At 45.3% G+C, this 21,814-nt stretch overlaps 1 protein-coding gene across 1 annotated transcript in view; it reads right to left on the bottom strand.

Annotated features, from left to right (window-relative positions):
- The window catches only part of SHOC1 (shortage in chiasmata 1), a 1,571,389-nt gene that overhangs the window by 1,113,873 nt on the left and 435,702 nt on the right, over positions 1-21,814 (bottom strand). The window contains exon 10 of the mRNA XM_085643056.1: positions 12,294-12,426. Within this exon, the coding sequence (XP_085499182.1) occupies positions 12,294-12,426 (133 nt within the window). The remainder of the gene's footprint in view (positions 1-12,293; positions 12,427-21,814) is intronic.

Below are 21,814 nucleotides of genomic sequence, written 5' to 3'. Positions count from 1 at the left end.
TAAGCCGGAGGGCTGCGTATTCGGTCCTATCTAAATCAAGGCTTGCCAATTGTGCCCTCACAGCCTTCAGCTGCCGCCAGATCCTTGGAGCGCCCGTTCGACTCTGTACCCTTTCTAATTCTAGCACTTGTGCTGTGAGGAGTTCCCTTTTTTCCTTACACTCTTTGGCTTCCACAGCAGAAATGGCCATTAACTCACTCGTACTACAGCTTTGAGGGCCCCGCAGAGTGCAGGAAGGGGAGTGTCCGGAGTGTCATTCGTCTCTAGGTAGTCAGTGATGCGTTTGTGAAGTTGCTGTGGCACTCCCGCTCTACGGAGCAGGTTCTCCCTAAGACACCACTTCCCTGGCGGTTTGCGTATCGGGGGTATATTAAGAGTCAATGTCACTATGTGTGGTCGGATAGCACTACAGGAGTAATGTTCACTGTATCTACTAATGCATTCAGTTCCGTGGAGCCTATGAAGTGATCTAGTCAGGCGTATGTGTGGTGTGCGTTGGAGTAGAAGGAGAATTGTGAGGTCTGAGGATGAGCCATCCGCCATATGTTCACCAACCCTCTGTCTCTTAGCCATTCCTTCCCCATTTTGGAAAGTGTGCCCGTTTGGCCATATCGTTGGCCAGATCTATCTTTCTCCACGTCCATAACTAGGTTAAGATCCCCCACAACCACTATCCTCCTGTCTTGTGTGCGGAGAACTTCCGATAGGGCAGCCATGAGGAATTTTTCTTGACCCGAGTTGGGGGCATACAGGGTACCCACCACCAGGGGAGCCCCCCCACCCAGAGTTGGTAGGCTAGGAGACGTTCTTTTACTTCCGCTATTTTACTTCCGCTACCTTATCACCCACTGAACCCCGGAATGACCTAGCAAGCAGTATGGCCAGCCCCGCTTTTTTGTCATGTGTTGAGGAGTAGAACTGATGTGGGAAAGCTCGGGACCTCATACAGTGCCAGTCCTTGGGAAGGAGATGGGACTCCTGTAATATGCACACCTCCGCACTGAATTCTCTAGGTATGAGAGGATGGCTCTCCTTTTGATGGGGTTGTTCAGCCCTTTCACGTAAAGGGTGATTACCTGAAGAGTGGGGCGCGACATGAGGAAGTCGTGGATCCATTCTGTTGTAACTTCTGAAGCCACTAGGGGGCTCATGCTCTTTCCCCGTCCTAGTTAGCACACTGGTTCCCCTGAACTCCCCCCCAGCCCCAACCAGACCCAACAAGCAAACAAGAAACGTTTTCCCCTCAACCCCACGTGTCCACCAGAGCTCTGGCTCGTTCTCCCCCACCCTCCGCTTTCCTTCTCGCTTGTTTTACCCAAACTTGTAAGGTCCCCGTTCCCTCCTCCCCCCACCCTAGCCCCAACTGGAAAACCCCATGGTCCCAACATTGTCCAATGCCCGGAATCCAAGGACGCGGGCATGCGGGAGATAGATGGATAGGGAGTTTGTGTGGTCCAAGTATCTCAGCCCCCCCGCCCCCGGCAATCTGCCCCCGTCAGAACATTTTCAATGCAACCCAGTGCACCTTTCAGAGTTAAAGGTCGTCCGGCGAAGCTGTGCTTTTGATGACTGACTCTAGGGCCGCCCATCTCTCCTTGTGCCATAGTGTTAGGGTCCGGGCCTAGATTGGGAGTGGGCGAGCGTCTACAACCTACTCTCTGCCATTTTTCGCCCAATGAGTTCGTGTACGGGTGGGTGCTTCTTCCAGGCCCTGTTGTTTCAACCCGAGGATCTTGCAGGCTTACTGGAGGGACCGGAGCTGGTATAGTTTACCATTCCACTTGAAAATCAGGCTAAAAGGGTGACCCCAAGAATAGGCCACTCCCTGGTCCCTCAGGTGTGCGATCATCTATCTAAAATCCTTCCTCTTCTGCAGCGCGATGGAGGCCAGGTCCTGGTATAGTGCTATAGAGTATCCTTGGTAATTGAGTGGTTGCTTTGCCCTGGCCTCCAGTAGGATGCGCTCTTTGAGGGGGAAGGCTGGAAGAAAGGCAAGTATGTCCAGTGGAGGTGCGGGTGCACTTCTTGCTAGACCCACGAGGTGTGCTCGGTCAATACGAATTTCAAAGTCCTGTGGCTCTCCTAGAATGTCTCTGAACAGCCCCCGGAGGTATTGAGCTATGTTCGACCCCTCCACATTCGAAGGGACCCCCCTAACGCGGATGTTATTCCACCTCGAGAGGTTTTCGAGATCCTCTGCATGGGCCTGCAGGTCAATTTGGTGATCCCTTAGGCGTAGCAGTTCCTGCTGAAGTTGCTCGATCTCCTCTTCCCTGGTTTGCTCACGATCCTCAATGGCGGCCACACGTTCACCTATTGCGTCAACATCTCGGCGGATTTCCTTTACCTCTCCCGCCACCTAATTTTTGAGCGTCTGAAAGTTATGTTATGTTATCCTCCATTTATAGCGCGCATGGCTACTCGGAAGTGTCCCGGCGTGGGAGCCAAATGGAAGAGGGAGGGGTGAACAGAACCAGACTGAGAGCTTACTAGGAGCGGGTGATCGGGGCCTCACCCTCGTCCATGTCCACTTGCGATTTCGGTGCTGGGGACGTTCTACCCCCTTTTTCCCTCGACAGGGATCCCCTGGCAAGCATTTATTTTAGGGACCTCTCTAATTTCTTCCTCACTGAGCCCATAGCTATATCGCAAACCAACTGGGGGTAGCACCGAGCTCCGGTACTTGTCACTCCCTCCGACACTGAGTGCGGGCCTGAAATGACTCCTCCTCAGTGGACAGCATTAGGCTTTGGTCGGTTCCTGCTCCACTCCGGCCTCGCAACCCCAAGCTGGGGTCGAAAGCTCCCTGTTGATTTTCAGCTGATGGAAGGCCAGTCGACCTCCTACGGACCACCAAGAATCTGGGGGGACGCCGCCAGTGCCCCCTTTATTGTCGGTGTGCCCAGGAAAACAAGGGGCCCCACGATGATTGCGCCACTGCGAGTGATCCAATTCTCAGCCCGTTGCTGCATCTCTTTCTTCCAGCCGGCAGCCGCCCTCCCTCTCGTTCCTCCGTCAGGCGATAACCCTGACCGGGTGAGTATTCCTGAGGTCTTTAGCGCCGATGCGGAGTGATTTTCTTCCATTCCCCCTGCCCGCCATTGGTGATGGTGGCCCCTCTGTGAGGTGGGCTGACAAGCTTGGGGACACTCTACTGTGGCTGGTAGCGTGAAAGGTTTCCCTTCTAGGCCTGTTCCGCCCTAATCTGGGGGGAGCAGCAGCGGCGGGCCTCGCCCTAACAGTCCGTATTTCTAGGAAGGGACCCTGGCCATGTCTAATGCCGCTTTGCCCTGCAGACTGTCTCCCTTGGTGGTGCCACTGGGCCTAGCCCCTCCGTTTGATCGCTGCAGCCGAATCACACCCACCTTAGTGCGGGGCACCTTGCTTCTGCTCTGTGGGTGGTGGGGGCCACAGTCCGGATCAGGCGCCAGTGTCCCGTTTCTAGTTAGGGCTGCCTCAGTTCTCCCCCACGCTGCCGCTGCATTGCCAGCCCCTTACCTGGTTCCTCTCAGGAACGCTAGCGAAGGTCTGGGCCCAGCTATCCGGGGTCTCAGGAGCCATTACCTCGCTGCTTTTCTCGCACCCGCTCTCCGAAGTCATTTCACACTGCCCTCCTCGGAGGCGGCGCCAACTGCGGTCCAGCCCGGGCGCCTGTGTCTCACGCCGTCGGTTCCGCTTAGCAGGCTGCTTAAGAACGGTGGACCGGACACCTGCACAGCGCGGCTCGCCTCCGGAGCTATTCAATTGCCAGTACTCACTGCTGAGACTTCTGGCCTCTTCCTCGGGGGCCCCAGGGCGGCAGCCGTTGCGGCCCTACCTGGGCGCCAAATCTCCACGCTGCCGCTCAGGCTCTGCAGGTCACTCCAGAGCGCTGATCAGGACCCCAGCACAAAGTCCTGCGCCTCCGGAACTGCCTCTTGTTAGTCGCTCGCCGTTCCGCTGATTTTAGAGGTGTTACAGGGGGCAATTGCTGTGATTTGATAGGGCAAGAGGGCCAGGAGCGGGGAGCCGCCGATTAGTGCAACCTATCCCTCCGCCATCTTGGCCATGCCTCCTATAAAATATCTTTAAACTACAGTACATTCCTTTACAAGAACAAGCGAAGGCTCAAAAGACTTTCTATCATGAGGCAAAGGTGACTGGACACAATAGCAAGAGTCAAGATATCACATGTGGCTTCCTGGATGTATAGATATATTGATATAGATGATCAACATTGAGTTCCACCATTTTAATAACAATCCCATTCAAAATAGTACAAGAAGCATCCACAATGTAGGCCTTAGGGTACTCATAGTTAGGAATAACTTTATCTTAATAAAGAACATGAAAATACCTTTTACTCTAAATTAAGTCCAATCAGCACCATCAAAAAATTTGATTTAGTTCTCTATAGTTATTTTTATATCAGTTAATATCACTTCCTTCCGATTTACAATTATAGGTTTCAAATTCTCCTCATACTTGTAAAAGAGATGACTTATTTGCTGCCTCCCACATGTTGCAGTAACAGTTCACTTGAACAAACGCTTCGCAGACATTCAGCAGCAACAAAGTATCCTGTCTTGTTAATGAAGCAAAAAACTTAATACTAAATACATCGCAATCTATTTCCAAGGAATGTAAGCCGAACTTGAGATAATGTGCTTCAACACCTAGAGCCTGAAGCAAACTTCAAACCATTCTAATAGCCTCCCACAAACCTCCTCAAATTAGGAAACTCCTCTAAAATGAGCCCAGCTATCTCATATTCAACAGTTGCTACACTATTATGTATACTGGTCTTAAGCACTGATTTACTGGATAAGCCTTGTATTTCCAATTAAAGTAACAGTGTGCCAGTGCTCTTTTAATTAAAAAAACTACACCAAGGTACTTACCAAAAATAATTTTCTGGAGCTTCTTCTCATTTATTTTTCAAATTAAAGTAAATTACTTATGCCCTGGTTCATTATGTCGGTGTTCCCAACATTGTTGGTTAGGCTGTCAGCATTAAAACAACTGGTATTCTATATAAATGTCGCTGACGACAGACCGACAACAGAGTATGAATAAGTCCTAAGCTTACAGTAATATATTGATATGTTTCCCACTGATCTTAGGTGGGGTAACTCTTCTGATAAGGGGAAATAATTCTCAAGAACAAGAACCAGAGACTATTAACTCAGGGAGACAACACTTAATAAATCACTGTCCAGTCAATGCTTTTACTTTTGAAAAGAAAAAGTGTTTTGTTTACACATCCAATCAATGAATGAACCTTGCCACATCAACATGTGCAGTTGGCATATCTGAATATCCCACATCTATATCATGGAAATTCCAATAGTGACAAATTACTGTAAATCTACCTGTCATGTCCTTGCTTCATCATTTGGACCTGACCGATGACAGTGAGTATTAGCTTAGGGTATGTGTCACCCACCCACCAATGTGTACACAGTGATGTCTGTGGTAGCACATGAACAGTATACCTATCACAAATAACTATTCCAAATACAGATTGACCTTCACACACATTTGTGATGGAATCAAACATCAATCTTTTAAGACAATTAGATCAGGTATAAAACAGTGGTGTAGATCATACTACAACAGGGAAAGGTGCACCTGCCACCATGTAGGCACTGCTACTGATGGCGCCAGTCATGTTTGCACTCTCATGCTACTGTAGATTCCCAACTTACCAATGGGAGGTATTGCCCAGTCACTGCATCCAAAGTGAACCGTATGCTATGTCACATCTAAGAGTACCACCATCACAGTAGAAAGGGAGAATCACTCCTGACACAAAGAAGACAAGTGGGCTGTTTGGGACAACTGTCACACAGCATATCAAACAACTTTAGGTGAGTATTGTTTACTACATCCAACTGAATAAAAAGATACGGTGGTGCAGAAATGCTATCTGAAGGGCATGAATACTTTATAAATAATACAATTAAATGCCTGCCTCTTGTAGTTTAACTCTACTGTTCCCATCCTCCTTTTCTTTCTGAATATTTTTCAAGTGTTTCAACTACTGTGTCAGTGAGCAAGTGGAATAGCCCACACTTACCACTGTAGGTTGTTCAGCTTCAGTACACACTTTACTTTTCTTGTCGTCTTCGTTTTTTCTAACTTTGCCTTTCCATGCTCTCCACCAGGGGCGGCTGGTGGATTTTGAAACTGGTGAGGCGAAAAATTTGTACCCTTGTACAATGCGCGAGCGAGCGAAGCGAGCGATCCCGAACTGAAAAAGGAGGGTGCGGGGGGGATTCCCCCTGCAAGAAAATTTTGCAAAAAATGTATTCAAATGGTGGGTTTTACACCACATATTTACTGTAAATTTTTGCAAAAACAGGATCCAAATATAGCATTTTAAAGCACAAGTGTGAAGAAAACATTACAAACATATAAAAAATGTGCCCAATCCTCTAACTGGTCTGCTTGCAAAACGACCCCCAAGCCAAGCACACAAAGCCAATGGGAAGAGGCCCTCTAAGTGTTTTCTACCTGTAACATCTCTTCCTCTTTACTGTATTGGTTAATGAAGTCATCAAGGCTCACACCATTTGTAAGACCGTACATTGCAAATACTTTGAAAATTAGATGGTGAAAGAGATCCATCCAAGGATTGCAGTTCATCCCTGATTTTTTTAAGATTAGCCAGACAAACAGAAATTATATTCCAGCAAACTGTGTTTATTTTGCGAAACATAGCATTTATATACTAGAAATGTACACTGACAGAAAGTCCACATAACAGAAATTGAGGTGCAAAGCATACAAACCTGATGACAAGATTTTGGGTGGATATACTGAAAAAGACAGATATGGTTTATAAAGTGTTTCAAAATTTTCAATAGAGAAAAAGGAGTTAACACAATAAGTTTAATTTTTAAATTGAAACATAAATAATAAAACATAAATGTAGAGCATTACAAGAAAAAAAATTGAAATCAGTGAAGAAAGTAGTTTGCATTTAGGGCCTCATCTATGAGGTTTTGCTGTACGGCAGAACAGTAGGCCTTCCTGCTGCCCTGCCCTACAGCAAAAGAAAAGGGCACAAATGTACCGTATCTATCAGCAGATACGGCGCATTCCTGTCCTTTCCCCATGCACCGGCACACAATAAGCTGCTGTGCGCCAATGCAGGCACTGGTGCACCATGGTGCACTGGTGCCTGCATTGCGGGCAATTACAAGAGGCGTTTTCCTCTTTCCCTGTGTGCTGCAGAAGGCACTATGCATAGAAAAAAGAAAAATGAGGCGAAATAAAGAGATTTCTCCGCGTTGTACCACTGTAAGTGTTTGGTGCTGCTTCAGATTACCGATTTCTACCTCCCTGCACTACAGAGTATAACCGTCTGATCACTTAAAGGAACCCTACGTGAATGATGTGTTGTCACAGCAGTCTGGTAAAAAACTAAACGGGCCGGCTGCATGTGCCAGGGCACAAAACAGAGCCCGATTAGAGACCTGTTTCGAGGCCCCCATTAAAAAACTGCAGGGGTTCAGACTCTGCCCACTTAAAGCTCTGGGCAAGCCCACTCTCCTTCTCTGCGATGCTGCACATTTGAGCAAAATAAATGTAATGCATTCGACTTCTGGCCTCCTCACATTCACCTACTCTGAGATATGGCATCGGACACAGGACAGGAAGTGGGCAGACGTCACGGGCCTTGCGGGCCTCTGTCTTAGGAATTATTATTATAGATCATTTGCAATATTTTTGGGGGAGATTTACATGAATTTTGGACAGTCAGCTGCTGCTGCACATTGCTCATAACTGGGCTTTAACACTGATTAATTGAGTCAAATGACCATCTGGTTGGATTTGTTACCATATGGGTATCAACTATGTTCTAAATGGTTTTGATTTGAATGGCCTGCCTGATGTGAGTCATTCTCATAAAAAAGGACGTGTTCCATACTCTGAACGAATTAGACCAGAGGAGTGGCATTGGGAGTGTGTGAACACTGAAGAGACAGCTTATCTGCGTTTATTGGGCTATGCCCGGAATTTCCGAGCCATATACCACAACCTCCTTAATATTAACTATTTAACTTAGCACGGTTTGCTGTATTCAAACCTACAATCGCTACCCGTTTTTCATATCACAGTGCCACAATTGCAGGGTTTGAGTTGGTATTAGAGTGCCATCGTTGTTAAGTTGATAAGTCGTCCTTGTATCTTTATGAATGGAATTGTTAAAAATGGCACACAAAGTGCACAGGGCCTCAAAATGTCTGCTATCCAACTAACGAAACCAAAAGTTACCAACAAATTGCACAATGTACGTACGCCACCAGGGCAAGGCAGCAGGCCTCAAAACCACCCTCCACCCCCCCACCACCACCACCCTACCCCTGCAACTACCCATCATGGAATTAAAGTCACCCTGCCGGCCGGGCACCAAAGGCATCAGTAAAATAAATTATCGCAGCAGTGACAAAATGAAAAACAACACTTAAACAGTTTAACTGTTTAAGTGTTGTTTTTCATTTTAAACAGTCTTCAGAAGTTCGGCACAGATTTTTTAGTATGAGGTCAAAGACCAGACTTTATAGCCCTTGGAAAAATGCTGCTTGCAACCCATGCCTAAGAACATACCTCACGCACAAATAAAGTGTGCACAAATATGGAAATCTTGCCTGATCGTTAACAGCATAGACCCCATCAGAGGCGTAGCTAGAGCTTATGGCGCCCGGGGATATCCCTCAGATTGCCGCCCCTGGGTGGGGGGGGGGTTGCTGGGGAAAAAGGACGGCAAGCCTTCGAAAGAGGACCAAGAGACACGTACCATCGCCGCTAATAGTTACCTCGATCATGCAAGTTACATGCACATACATGACACGGTCCAAGGCTACGCAGTTGAATACACCGGTGATTGGCAGTGACTGGCAGTACACAAGAGAATACACAGACTGCATGATCTATCTGGGGACTCAGAAAAACCGCATGTGACATCCATCAGAGAGCTGCGTGAACAATTACCTGATAATCCCCTCAGCACAATGCAAACATGCACATACATGACACTGTTCAGGGATCCATCATCTACAGCTGACATTAAATGACCATTCATCATGGTCCCCCCATTAAAGCAGTGCACTTTGTGATCTGCATGGTACATGTTCTTTGCAGCAGGCATATTAACCCTCTGTGCTACCTTTCCAGGAGTCAACCCTTCCACTAGACAAAACTCGGATCTCTCTCTAGGAAGAACATTAATCACCGAAGTTATCATGACATTTTTGTTGTTTCTGAAAATTGCTGAAGGCCAGGAAGGTGGCAGCAAGTTTTTTTAAAAAGCATAATATACTTGCAAACACTACGCACCCACCCGAAATAGGTACCCAGTGCGGTCACACCGTTTGCACCGCCCTAACCTGCTCAAGGTTCATGTGACTTCAGTGACAGAATCTCAGTGACTGGATCACTGTTGCTCTAGGGTGTGCTGCTTCGTAGGCCTGTCCGCAAGACTGGAGATGAACTTCAGTATGGATTGTGGTGGACAGGCCTTCAAGGTTAACTCACAATTGACACCACTAGGGTACACCTGCTTGTGCTAAGACATCAAGCCTTCTAAGGTCTAGTGGGGCCTTCTAAGGTCTAGCATGGGAATATGCTCCCTCAGTAGAGTGGTCTGGTGGACTGGTCATGAAGGCTGAACCCAGTTCCCCAGTTCCAAATTCGACAGCACTGGCCATAGTGCCACATCCTCTCCCCCACTGAACACCATACTGCCCCACTGAGAGAAACTCGCACTGCCTTCAGCTACAACCTAATTGTGCCCGCTATAAACACTTGGATGTGGCTCAATGCAAATTATGCACTTGATAAGAGTAATATGCTGCCTAAAAAAAAAAGTAAAAGCAAACACTCATAGGGAATGCTAGATTAAGTAAAGCATGTGAAATGTAAGCAGAAACAACATGGTTACCTTAACGATCTCTCACTCACTATTCAGAAATCAGCGAGTGGTTTTACCTGAAAAGTTAAGGACATAACTACAGGGCCCTGAAGGGAACCGTTTCAATGTCCATTGCTTATATCCTTAATAAACGTAAGCAGTATGGTTTAAAAAGACCACATCCATAAACAGAGCCATGGTACACATTTTGTTTTCCAATCCATCCATCGACCAGGTATTGCAGTACCTCCAGGAATGGTACACTTCCCCACCAGGGTACAACAATGCTGTTCAAAGAAAGACAAGAAAACAAAAGTAGCGCTTCACTGGCAAACTCTGTAAAGTGATGCTGATGTATTTGGATGTGAATAAAACCAATCTGGCCACTTTGCAACCACTCTGTCTTGCTTTATTTAGTTATGTATTTATTTTTCATATTTAAAACCTTCTATTTCTCTCCATCCCACTGCACTTCTTTGGAATAGAAAAATGTCAGAAAAAGGGCATTTCCCGCAAAGAATATTTTCTTTTTTGGATCCATTTCACAGGGAAGCAACTATGAAAGAAGGAAAGAGGTTGTGAACCGTTTCTTCAAGTTACGGTTTTCAGTAAGTGAGGAGCAAGACAGGAAGAGAGGGAATAATAGGAAGAGAGGGGGGGACAGCTGCCAGCACAAAAAAGAAGAGGACAGTGCGCGACTCCCGACGAGTGGGGGCTTTGAACCACGCTGTGTGCCACGAGGCGCCGCGCTGCCCTCTCGTGTGGGGATTGACTGTGCATAAAAAATCCTGCAGGATAGAAGGCTATGGCTTGAGGGCAGCACCGGGAGCCACAGAAACGGAATGCATGTTGCCGTTTCTTTTTCTTTCCTCTCCCCTTGTGCCTGGGCCCTGCCCCTGTCTGCACCTGTCTGACCTGCACCGCGTGTGTAAAATGTGTGACTATTTTGGGCTCAGTTGAGACGATCAGAGCCTTTTGCTGTAAAGTAATTTTCGCCGCATTACAGGTGCATTTTGCGTGTCTTTTTAGTCGTCTACCCAAAGCAAACCTCACGTTTGCTTTGGGTAGACGAAAATTACTTTACAGCAAACGTCTTCGGTGATTTACAGAAGTCACCCACGTTTCACAGCCAAACTATTTCTATGTTTTGGCAGTTAAGAGAGTGTGAAAAACGCAGTGACGCACGCATGTACATGAAAAGACACCTTCCCAGCAAACAGGCTCTTCTTAGAGGGGTTTCCAGCGGATTCAAGGCTCGGTGTGAACATTTCCACAAGACACACCTGCTTTCATTAGTACTTGTATACACTAACAAGCGCCGCCAAGGCAAGGCCTCTCTAAAGCCACCCCCCACCACCACATAATCAAAGTCACCCTGCCTGCCGGCCGGACCCCCAGGCGTCAGAGTAAAGTAATAAATTATCGGATTCCGTTTACTTTAACTACCGATGTTCCGACGTGATGATGACCTTCCTTCACCTCGATGTTGTTCAGTCCAGGACTCCAGGCCTGGTTCAGTCTCTCGGGTCTGCAGTTCACAGCGTGGAATTGGTATGAAAGCACGCAGGTCTCACAAGCCACGACGAAGCAAGCCAAAAACTAGAATAAACTGGATTTTGTCTTTGGACTCCTCCCCCAGACCCCAGCAAACCAATCACTTGAAAGCAACAAAAACTGTTGCTGGGTCTGGTGGAAGAGGCAAAGGCCACTGCCACACCCCCACAAACTCTAAGCTTGCCAGACAGCCCACCCCCAGCCATTGGAATGAATGGAGTGTCTCCAACTCCTCCCTGGGCCAAGGGGATAACGCCCAAAATCGAAATGCTATTTGCAAATGAGATACAGGCTGCACCCACCAGTGTGTCGTCACTGCCCTGCTTTCTGGCTCCAGGTCGAAGAAATCTTCGCCCAGCCAAAAGCATGTGCAGAGCAAAGGCCATCACCCCACCCCCCCTAAAGAAAACCCCTCATTTTCACATGTTTGTTCACTGAGCACTAACAGCCAGCCCAATTTAATACTAGCTGCTCAGTGTTTTTCATCAGGCATTTTTTTTGTCCCCCAGGGTGGGAGGGCGACGCCCATCTCGCCCCTATGCACCAGCCTCCCCTGCTCTCCACACCCTTCTCACTTTCTTCACCGAGGAAAAGACTCCAATAGCACATTACAAATTATTTGCTATCTTAAATGGTGAATTAAACTAATCCTAGCTTCAACTACACACTCTCTACCACTGAGAGACTAAAATGTTTATGAAAATGAAGACTGACAGCCCAGTTAACATGACGCTGTGCCCCTTTCATAGATTTTTCATAGCTGATAAACACTTGGCAACATTTAAAACATAACATAACAGCGTACATCAAAAAGCAAGATGCTTCTTTAACTTGTACTTACATGTTAGAAGCAGGTGACATTTGTTCTTTTTTAAGTTTGGAGCATATGTAATGCAGCTCTTTTTTCTCTGGAGGTGGATCAGGTGGTGTCAATGGAACGTCCACCTCAAACTTTTGGCACAAAGTGTAAGAAACTGAAAATTACAGAAGCACAAGATGTTTAATTAATCTGTACCTTAAATTTGAAACCTTACCCACTGAATCATATATCTCTTCAGTACATCCCTCTGTAATTTCATTTGAAGCTTTGTAAACTATTTTTAAAGTTTGTATTTAAATTTATAAAAACCATCAATGATACAAATACAAAATAATACGTGGGTGCCATTAAGAATATATTCTTCCGGTCAGATGATCAGATGTCCTTCCAAATGCAAGTGATCGTCAAGAAATATTCATGTAAATATATTTTCTCTGTGATATATGGGTTTGAGTACCGCCTTCGAAAAATTGTAAAGATATTGCAAGTCACAGAGGAGCTCAGTGACCAACCAGAGCCGAGTCCCTTTAGAAGATGACCTGCAGTCTCCTTTAAATATGCTAAGGGGCTATATTATTTCTCATAATCAAATCTACAGCTTGTAGCACTCATTTACTCCTTGCTTCTTTTAATGAAAGAGATCAACTGGGTGAAGATAGTATTACTTATGGAACCTAAACTATGAAAATAAATACATTGATTAGCAGGTTCCAATTTATTATTGACCCATACTCTGAAGCCATTTAATAAGAGTGACTTTCAAAGGTAATGTTGTAGTATTCCCCTTATATATTTAACACTCAGTTAACATTTCAGCCCAGCAAGCAGAAAAAATATATATTTGAGGGATCACAATGCCAAACTGCTATTACCGCACAGGGGCCGTACAGGGTTCCATGTACTCGCTGGTTGGTACTATGGTGGGCCCAGCCTGTAATACTATATTATTTGTGTGCTTTGCAATGAAAGGAGGCCTCCATGGCCCCTTGGGGTTAGGGTGTGTCATCCCAGCCTCTAATGGCCTTTTTTCAAAAAAGTTCAGGACTCAGGGACCTGTTATGGCTGCCACAGCATTCTGTGAAGAGCTGTGGTAGCCAATCAAATTACTCGGTACCTGCAGTCCCAAAAGAGCCCTAGGGAGAAAAATCTCCTTGAGCCAAACGGAAGGCACCATTTTTTTTTATTGCTGTCCCACGGGAATCCTATGGGACCAACCGTCCAGATATAACTAAATTTTAACCCCTTCATGACCACCTCGAGCACATCTTTAAATGCAAATGTCTTGAAAACGGCTGAACAAATTTACATCGGTGGTAGCCACTCTGATAGTTAAGATTCTGAGAGATAGAAATTCCTTGAAATTTTGATTGGTAATAACTTTTTGAGACCGTTTGACAAATCTCCACAAACCTTTGCCTACCTATTCCTTTTTCTAACCAAAAGAGGGTGGGGAGCTCACTGCCTCACATTCCCTTTTCTACATTAGCTGATGATGCAAAGTCTTGTGGTGATTTGCCAAGAGGGTGCAAAGAAAAAAGGGATGTCCAAAAACGCATTTTTTCCTCAATGTATTTTGCATAATCTTTTTAAACAGACATAGTGCCATAATGGCCATTCAGATTTTTATAAAAGTTGGCAGGAAAATCGATTAAGGAGTGAAAAGGTTCTTTTTGGTAGTAGATCTAGATTGGTTCACTAGTTTTAAAGTTAAAAGGCAAAGAAACGTAGTGTCATATTGGACATGGTATGCTGCTGTAATTTTGCGGTATACCGCGATACATGTCAATAACAAAACAGTATATAATTGGCTAATGACTACCATTACAAAAGTAAAAGGCAAACACAAGGAGATGACGGACTGAGTGCTGAAACTTTTCAGACACTCACCCCCAGTCACAGATCTAGGTTGAATCCATCATCGTTCTTTAGCTCACTTTGCCACCCCAGTTCAGACCCACCCATCTCCTTGGGTTTGCTTACAAAAGTCAATGGCAGCCGTATTGTTTAGACCACTTTTTGGCTGTGTTCTGAGTTTTAAGTGTAAATATAGTGTACTATGTCTTTGAGTGGATAGGAAGGGATGAGTCATTTTATATAGGTGTGCAAAGCCAGGTAAAATTAGTTTTATTACATTATATATTTGAAAAATGTTTGCAAAGTACTGCAATACTACCTAGAAAGTACAGCTGTGCTTAAATTTTTTTTTTTTTAAATGTAAAACAAAACAAAACGCTGTGCTAGACTATATTTCCCCCTAAATCCCAGAACGCAGACTAAAAGCCTGATCAGACGACCGTCGAAATGGCGTCAGATTCCCTGCTGCATAGTTGGCGGTCCGCCCGCCCTATTACACCTCATGTGGGTCCATAGACGAAAGACTGTCGCAGCATCACTGTCATCACCAGGAAATCTCAAATGTGATGGCGGCGGGATAGGCCAATGCGTCTGTTGGTGGGCGGACCAACAGTTTTCCTGCAGGCCCAATCACGACGTGCCTTTCCGTCGACGTGACTGTGGTGGTCAAAGCTCCATACCTGAACTAATGGAATGGATCACATGTAAGGCACACACTCACCTTAACTCACCTTCACACTTCCTGTTCTGCCATGGAGCCGATTCTACACGTCCCGCCATTGCTGCTGCTGGGTAAACTCAAAGCCAATCAATCCTGTAGCCGCTAGAACCGAAGGTAAATTACTCTAATAACTGTGACCTGTCCACTCGGCTGTTTACATTCGCTCTGGACTTGTGTTTTTTTTTACATCAGTCACAAAAGCAATAGCATACCAATGTGCAATGCATATCTCTCTAATATTGACATTAACACAATTTAAACTAACACACCTGTACAACCACATTGTGTCAATAACTTTGGTACTAGCTGGCAACAAACAATGCACACTTACATAAAAAGGGATAGCAAATCTAAAAGCAAATACTCACCATATAGGTGTGTTTAAAATAATTCAGAACATTCTCACAATTAAACAATGTTAAAGTTGTATCTTGGAAATACAGATTACGCATGGTCTTTTGTAACAATTTTTATTAATTGAAACAATAAAATCATTTTATACAATTAAACAATATCCATCACACATCATTGCAATGTAATATCATGTAGAAATGAATTTCTCTACATAAGGGGTAACCATCAGCCATACATTACCTTGAAAATAAAACGACAGTCCCAATTATGAGCCATACTATACTACATAATTCATGTAACTTTGTGTAGAGCAAGTCCTGTATCGTATACTACTTCAATAGTCACATTATATAACAAGGTGCAATGCATATATGTACATACCTATCTGTAAAAAAGCTGAATCAAACACACCTGTAGTAAGCTATCCTTAACCCCTTCAGAGCTGCGCGGATTCCCGCGCAGTGCTGAAGGATCTGAGCGCGGGCGGGGCCATGACGGAACGGTTCCGTCATAAGCACAGCCCAACCGACGTGCATGACGGAACCGTTCCGTCACAAGCGTCGAAGGGGTTAAAGCAATTGTCAACAACAACTTTTTGGAGCATGTGTTCACTACTATGGTGAATGGCTACTCCTAAATTCAAATGACAATCACATGCCATGTTAACCAGTGTATGCACTTGACATAGTATACATTAAAAAACGTAAGCAGTAGTTCCTGTCTTCATGATAAACAAAAATATGTACTACACATCTTTAAATGAAATATTGCTAGAAATCAAACTATTGAAAAGCAAAATTAATGCCAGGACTTACTCAGTGAAAATCAAAATAGTGATTTAATATCACAATGGAGATACCTCCCTCAATAAGTCCAAAAGAAAATAAACAAAATCAAAGCCAAATGGCAGTCCATTTCAAATGCCCAAAACCTACGGACTGCTGTGCTGTGGCACGCTTGCCTCCAAAAACACTGCCAGGGAAACCTCCCCAGGAAGGAGCATCTTGTGGGCAGTGCAGGCACCTCAATGATGTTACTTGGTAGAGGTGGGCTTAGATTTGGGAGGGGCTGGTTTGGTTTTGGGAGGGGTGGATTGTTTTTGGGAGGTTTATTTTTTTATTTTTCATCTCAGGGGTACACCTGGGTTTAGGAGTGGGGGGAACAGTTTTGTCGAGGGTCGATTTGGATGTGAAAGGGATTGGTTAGGGTGTGGAAGGGGACATTTGGCTTTGGGGGATCCAGCTGTGACGGGTAAGAAGAGCACGGGCAAATAACTATAGCGGAACTCCGCAAAGTGCAAAAAAACCTCTGTCACACTACATGGAGCTCCGCAAGCAAAGGAGTTCATTAGATAAATGCAGTTCGCGGTGATTTTCAATGCCAGGTGCATGTCCACACTGTGCAATCATCGCGAACGGCATTATGCACAGTGCAAGCGGGCGCTGCTTCCTTTCTGCCGCTCGAGTAATTTTTACTCGAGTGGCAACTTTCTCAATGCGAACGGACAGTTTCTAAACGCGAGCCGTCGCGAGCATACGTGAGCTCTCGCAATGAGAAATGTGACCGCCCGCGTTGAGAAATCTCGCCGGGAGGTTGATTTTCCACTCTCGAGCTCGCCACCTTGATGTTGACGATAGCGAACGAGGAAAAATCTCACCGGGAGGTGGATTTTCCTCGCTTGTGCTCGCCAACTTGATGTTGACAAATGCGAGCAAGGGAAAAAACTCCACTCTACATAGCGGAGCGGAGCTTTTAGGAATCCGCGAGCCCCGCGTAACGTGGAGTGCGGAAAACTCCACACTCTGCAAGTGGAGTGGAGTTCACCAACCAGACGTACAAATAACAGACTCCCACGGCGGAAAATGGGTAGGATGCTCATGAGGAAGTAGGGTTTGGGAGGCACAGGGAGTGGAAGTGTCAGGTATGGGAGGGTGTGTGTGTTGGTGCAGGTGTCTGATGTATGTTGTGCACATTTGGTGGTGTGTTTTGAAGGTGTCTGCTGTGTGGGTGAGTGTGGGCGTTTGCATTTTCTGGTGGTCTTTGATGTGAAGGTGCTGGGTGTGCTGGTGGTGGGGGATATGTCTGTGTTTGTGGGTGTGGTTTCTGGGGGTATGATGGGTGTTGTGGATGTGTCTGTGTTGGCAGATATGGTGTCTGGAGATATAGTGGGTGTTGTGAATGTGTCTGTGTTTGTGGGTGTGGTATCTAGGGGTAAAGTGGGTTTTGTGGATGTGTTTGTGGGTGTGGTGACGGGGGTATGCTGGGTGTGGTGGATGTGTCTGTGTTTGCAGGTGTGTTGTCTAGGGGTATGGTGGGTGTTGTGGATGTGTCTGTGCTTGCTGGTGTGGTGTCTGGGGTATGCTGGGTGCTGTGTCTGTGGCTGTGTGTGTGGTGTCTTGGGTATTCTGAATCTGATGGTGAGGGGAGTGACTGTCAGGTGAGTGCTTGCATGCTTCTGTGTTTTGTTGTGTTTCTGTTTGTGTGTGCTGCTTGTGACTGTCGAAGTGGGTGTATGTGTATGTGTGAGTGTGCTTTGGTCAGGCATGGGAAAAGGGAACTGGGATGGGGAAAAGATAGAAGGTGGGGTGGATGTTTTGGATCGGTGAAAGGCTGACGTGAGTGAGGAGGCCAAAGCATGAAAAGATCTCTGTAGGCCACACATAGAACTGTAGATGTCTTCCAGGTAGGCCACCATCTGTTGCAGATGGCTGCCTTACCCCTGGATGGCATTTAGTAGTGTTGTCTTCCCTATAGAAATGTGTCTCAGGAGGTCAATAGCCTCCTCACTTAGGGCAGTGGGGGGAACAGGGGCGGCAGCTGATGTACCTGGAGCGAAGGAGACGGACCACTTCTTAGGGGAGTGGGTCCAGCCAAAAGGGTGGGGAGCAACAGGGAAGGTGGAGATGGAACAGGGTGGTGGGCACGGATGGTGTTGGTACTGTTCATGTGTGGTCCGCCACCACTAGGGAGTGTCCACTGGAGGTTGACCGACTGGACCACTGGCTCCCTCGGTGTCTGTAGTGTCACAACCGGAACCACTGTGGCCAGCTGCTCCCCCAATGATGTTGGCCCTGTCTCCTTCGCTTTCCTGGGATGATGCTGAAATGACATTTAAAACAGGTTTATTGCATCTGTGTGAACACACTGGACCAACAGCTTTTACCACAGAACATTTTAAAAGTGCACAGATTACTCCAACTACAAGGTCCACTATAGTGGCTTCAACATTAGCATGAGCACATGAATGCATGCCACATGACCTGTAAACAGTTGCACATAGTGATGTCTAACCACAGACAGCTCCAATAGCATGAGTGAACTTGTCTCAACTCCATCCTTACGTATCTACTATGATACTTGATCACCTTGTAGACTGTGGCTCTTGTAGTATACCATAGTGAACTGATGTCATCAAGTAGGATGGCTAGAGAAAAAGAGTATCCACACAAGGCTCTGCAATCAGCAAATGGTTATATACCTAAAACCACCTCAAGATGAAATGATGGTCAAGTAATACAGCTATGTTGCATCAATATGTGCTGTAGCAGAAATCAGGTAACATGCAAATGCTCATTTCACACTGTTGACACTTCCTCATTTAAACTTCCTCATATGTTCAATGTCAGAATAGTCTAATTAAAACTGTACTTAAGTAGTTTTGCTATGTATCACATGTACCACAGAAAAGTAGACTGGAGACAATCTGGTACAAAGTTTCCATCCTTGGCAAATCGACATGTGCAGTTCACATAATTGAAAACCTCCACATCTATGCCATGCAAATTCCAAATGTGACAAATTACTGTAAGTCTACCTGTCATGTCCTTCATTGCTTTATCATTTGAACCTGATTAATGACATTGAGTAATGGCTTATGGTATGTGTCACCCACCACCAATGTGTACACAGTGCTCTCTGTGGTAACACATGAACTGTATACCTATCACAAATAATTATTTACAAATAATTATTGGCCTACACACACATTTGTGATGGAATCAGACATCAACCTATGAAGACACTTAGATCAGGTATGAAATAGTAGTGCAGATGATACTACAACTTGGAAAGGTACACATGCCAACATGTAGGCACTAATACTGATGTTTGCACTCTCATGTTACTGTAGATTCCCAACTTACCAATAGGAAGTATTGCCCAGTAACGTCATCCAAAGTGCACTGTATGCTATATCACATGTAGGAGAACCACCATCCCATCAGACACAGTTGTGAGGGAGTATCACTAGTGACACAATGAAGATAGGAGGGCTGTTTGGGACAACTGTCACCCAAACAACCTTAGGTGATATATGGCTTTAGTCAGCCAAGTGTCTGCTCAAGTCAGAACATTGGTAGTTGACTGGAGTCTGCTTTGTTCCTGGTCAAAAAGACAATAGGCAAAGTGCATCATCATGTACCTACTACCAGACCTACACATTCAACAGCTCTTATAGTGAGTTAGACATGAGTCACCCTCAATGTTGATGGAGAAATGGCTGCCTATTACCAAAAAAGATGGCAATGTAGCATGTAGAGTTCTGGTCAGAACTTATCCCCTTGTAGCTGCTGTTGGGTCCTCAACTGCCTATCCAGCTCAGGATAGGCCACCGCCAGTAGGCGGGCTATTAGGGGAGTAAGGATGTGGCACGCGCTCAGCACGCAATCAGAGGCCTTCCCCGGCTGGACCTCTGTGATCTTCCGGTTCTAGTGCCTCAGGTCCTCCCACCATTTTTCGGCAATGGATGCTGCACCGCTTGTTGACCCTCAGGCTCCACACTTTCCCATCGATGCCCTTCCAAATGTTCCGCTTCTGATGGATTTGACTTGTATGGATCCAAGAGAGGAAAAACCAGATTGTAAATGAAACTTTTCATATTGCAATTTTGATGTGATACAATGCAAATACATCTAGCACACTCATTACTCAAAAGTTAACTTACAACTTGTGTAGTTTTCACATGTTGAGCACTATTAATAAATGGATACACACATTTGTATCAATATCTTGACTATCCTCATAACTAGTCATGTCCCAAACTGACTAAGGCAGCCCACTAACATCATGAAGGCAAGGCCCATCTTACATGTACTATGATGTGAGGTACTGTGACACCGGAAAAAACAATGTGGCCTATTGAAGGCTAACCAACTTTTGCATTACTGTACAGACACATTTACAGCGAGGCTCATTGACTTTATGGCTACGGTCCATAAAGCCTGGTACCCTAGTATAGACTACAGCCTATGACTGAGGTCACTATGAAAGGGCTGTCATGTGTGTCAGTGAGAGATTGCTCACTGGGGATGTGTGGACATGTGTACTCATAGATGTGATGAGACAGGTGATGGAGTGTGCGTGCCATGCACTCATCACAGGACACACCTTTTGCCATATGTGGCACTGTACAGGGATGAACATCAATATGCTGTCAACATGTATGTCCTGTTGGATTGGTTAGATATAAAAAAGCCGGTGATTCACCTATACAACACCTGTTATGAAGTAACCAACTATCTGCACTCTCAATGTATCACATGTGAGCCTGAGCTGTACAGTGCAAGCAATACTCATGGAACAGTGAAAACAGACCTGTGGAAGTAAGTGGCCTGTCATTAGGAAATCACACACCTTGGAAATGTAGGTCAATGGACTGAAGTATCAGGTCATCGGGTAACCGCAATCACCATGCTAAATGTAGTCCATTTGAAAACAATAAGCCCGATTCACAGAACTAACTTAAGACAAAATCCTAAACTTACTACCATTTTGGTATTCACAGAAGGCACTTACTCATTTTGGTATTCACAGAAGGCACCTACTCATTTTTGGACTCCTAAATGCCTTCTGTGAATACCGAAAGTCTTAAAGTTAGGATTTGTCTCAGTTTAGGAGTAGTAAAGTTAGGAGTCCTAACTTTAGGACTACTAAATGCCTTCTGTGAATACTGAAAGTTTTAAAGTAAGGATTTGTCTCAGTTTAGGAGTAGTAAAGTTAGGGCTCCTAACTTTAGGACTCCTAAATGCCTTCTGTGAATACAGAAAGTCTTAAAGTTAGGATTTTTCTCAGTTTAGGAGTAGTAAATATATACACATAGACAATAAAAGCATAAGCAACGCAAGTGGTTCTGGGCAGATGCGCATTTTGGGCCTAGGAGAAGAGGTCAATTTTTTTATCGTTCGACAGACATCAAACACTGAGGCCACGGCAACAAAAGAAAGCAATAGAGCCAGAAAAAACGCGAGAAGAAGGGAAAGGCGCAAGAAATGCAAGACCAAAAAGAGCATACTGGCGCAAAAACTAATGACTGATGATTATACTATTATTAACCTTTCTTCAATAACTTTATAAGAGGCCGAAAAGCAGCTGCTATCTTTGGGGTTATCTTTTTGCCCTATTAGCGATTTTAATTATGCTCATACCACGATTGACGTTTTCTGCTTTATTTGCAAGTTGAAATTGAAAAAGTTCTTCTCCATCAAAGATGGACTAAAAGAAGCTCAAGCAACAAAAAATACAAGCGAGACAGAATCTATCATGGACATGCTTGCATCAGATGTGTCCACTTTGCTTGCTCTACATGAACTAAACAACGAGGTCAATAACAGCGGAC

The sequence above is a fragment of the Triturus cristatus genome, chromosome 2_2 (genome assembly GCF_964204655.1).
Source record: "Triturus cristatus chromosome 2_2, aTriCri1.1, whole genome shotgun sequence".
NCBI classification, from domain to species: Eukaryota; Metazoa; Chordata; class Amphibia; order Caudata; family Salamandridae; genus Triturus; species Triturus cristatus.
Note: the sequence above shows the minus strand (reverse complement) of the source record. Positions and strands in the feature narration are given on the sequence as shown.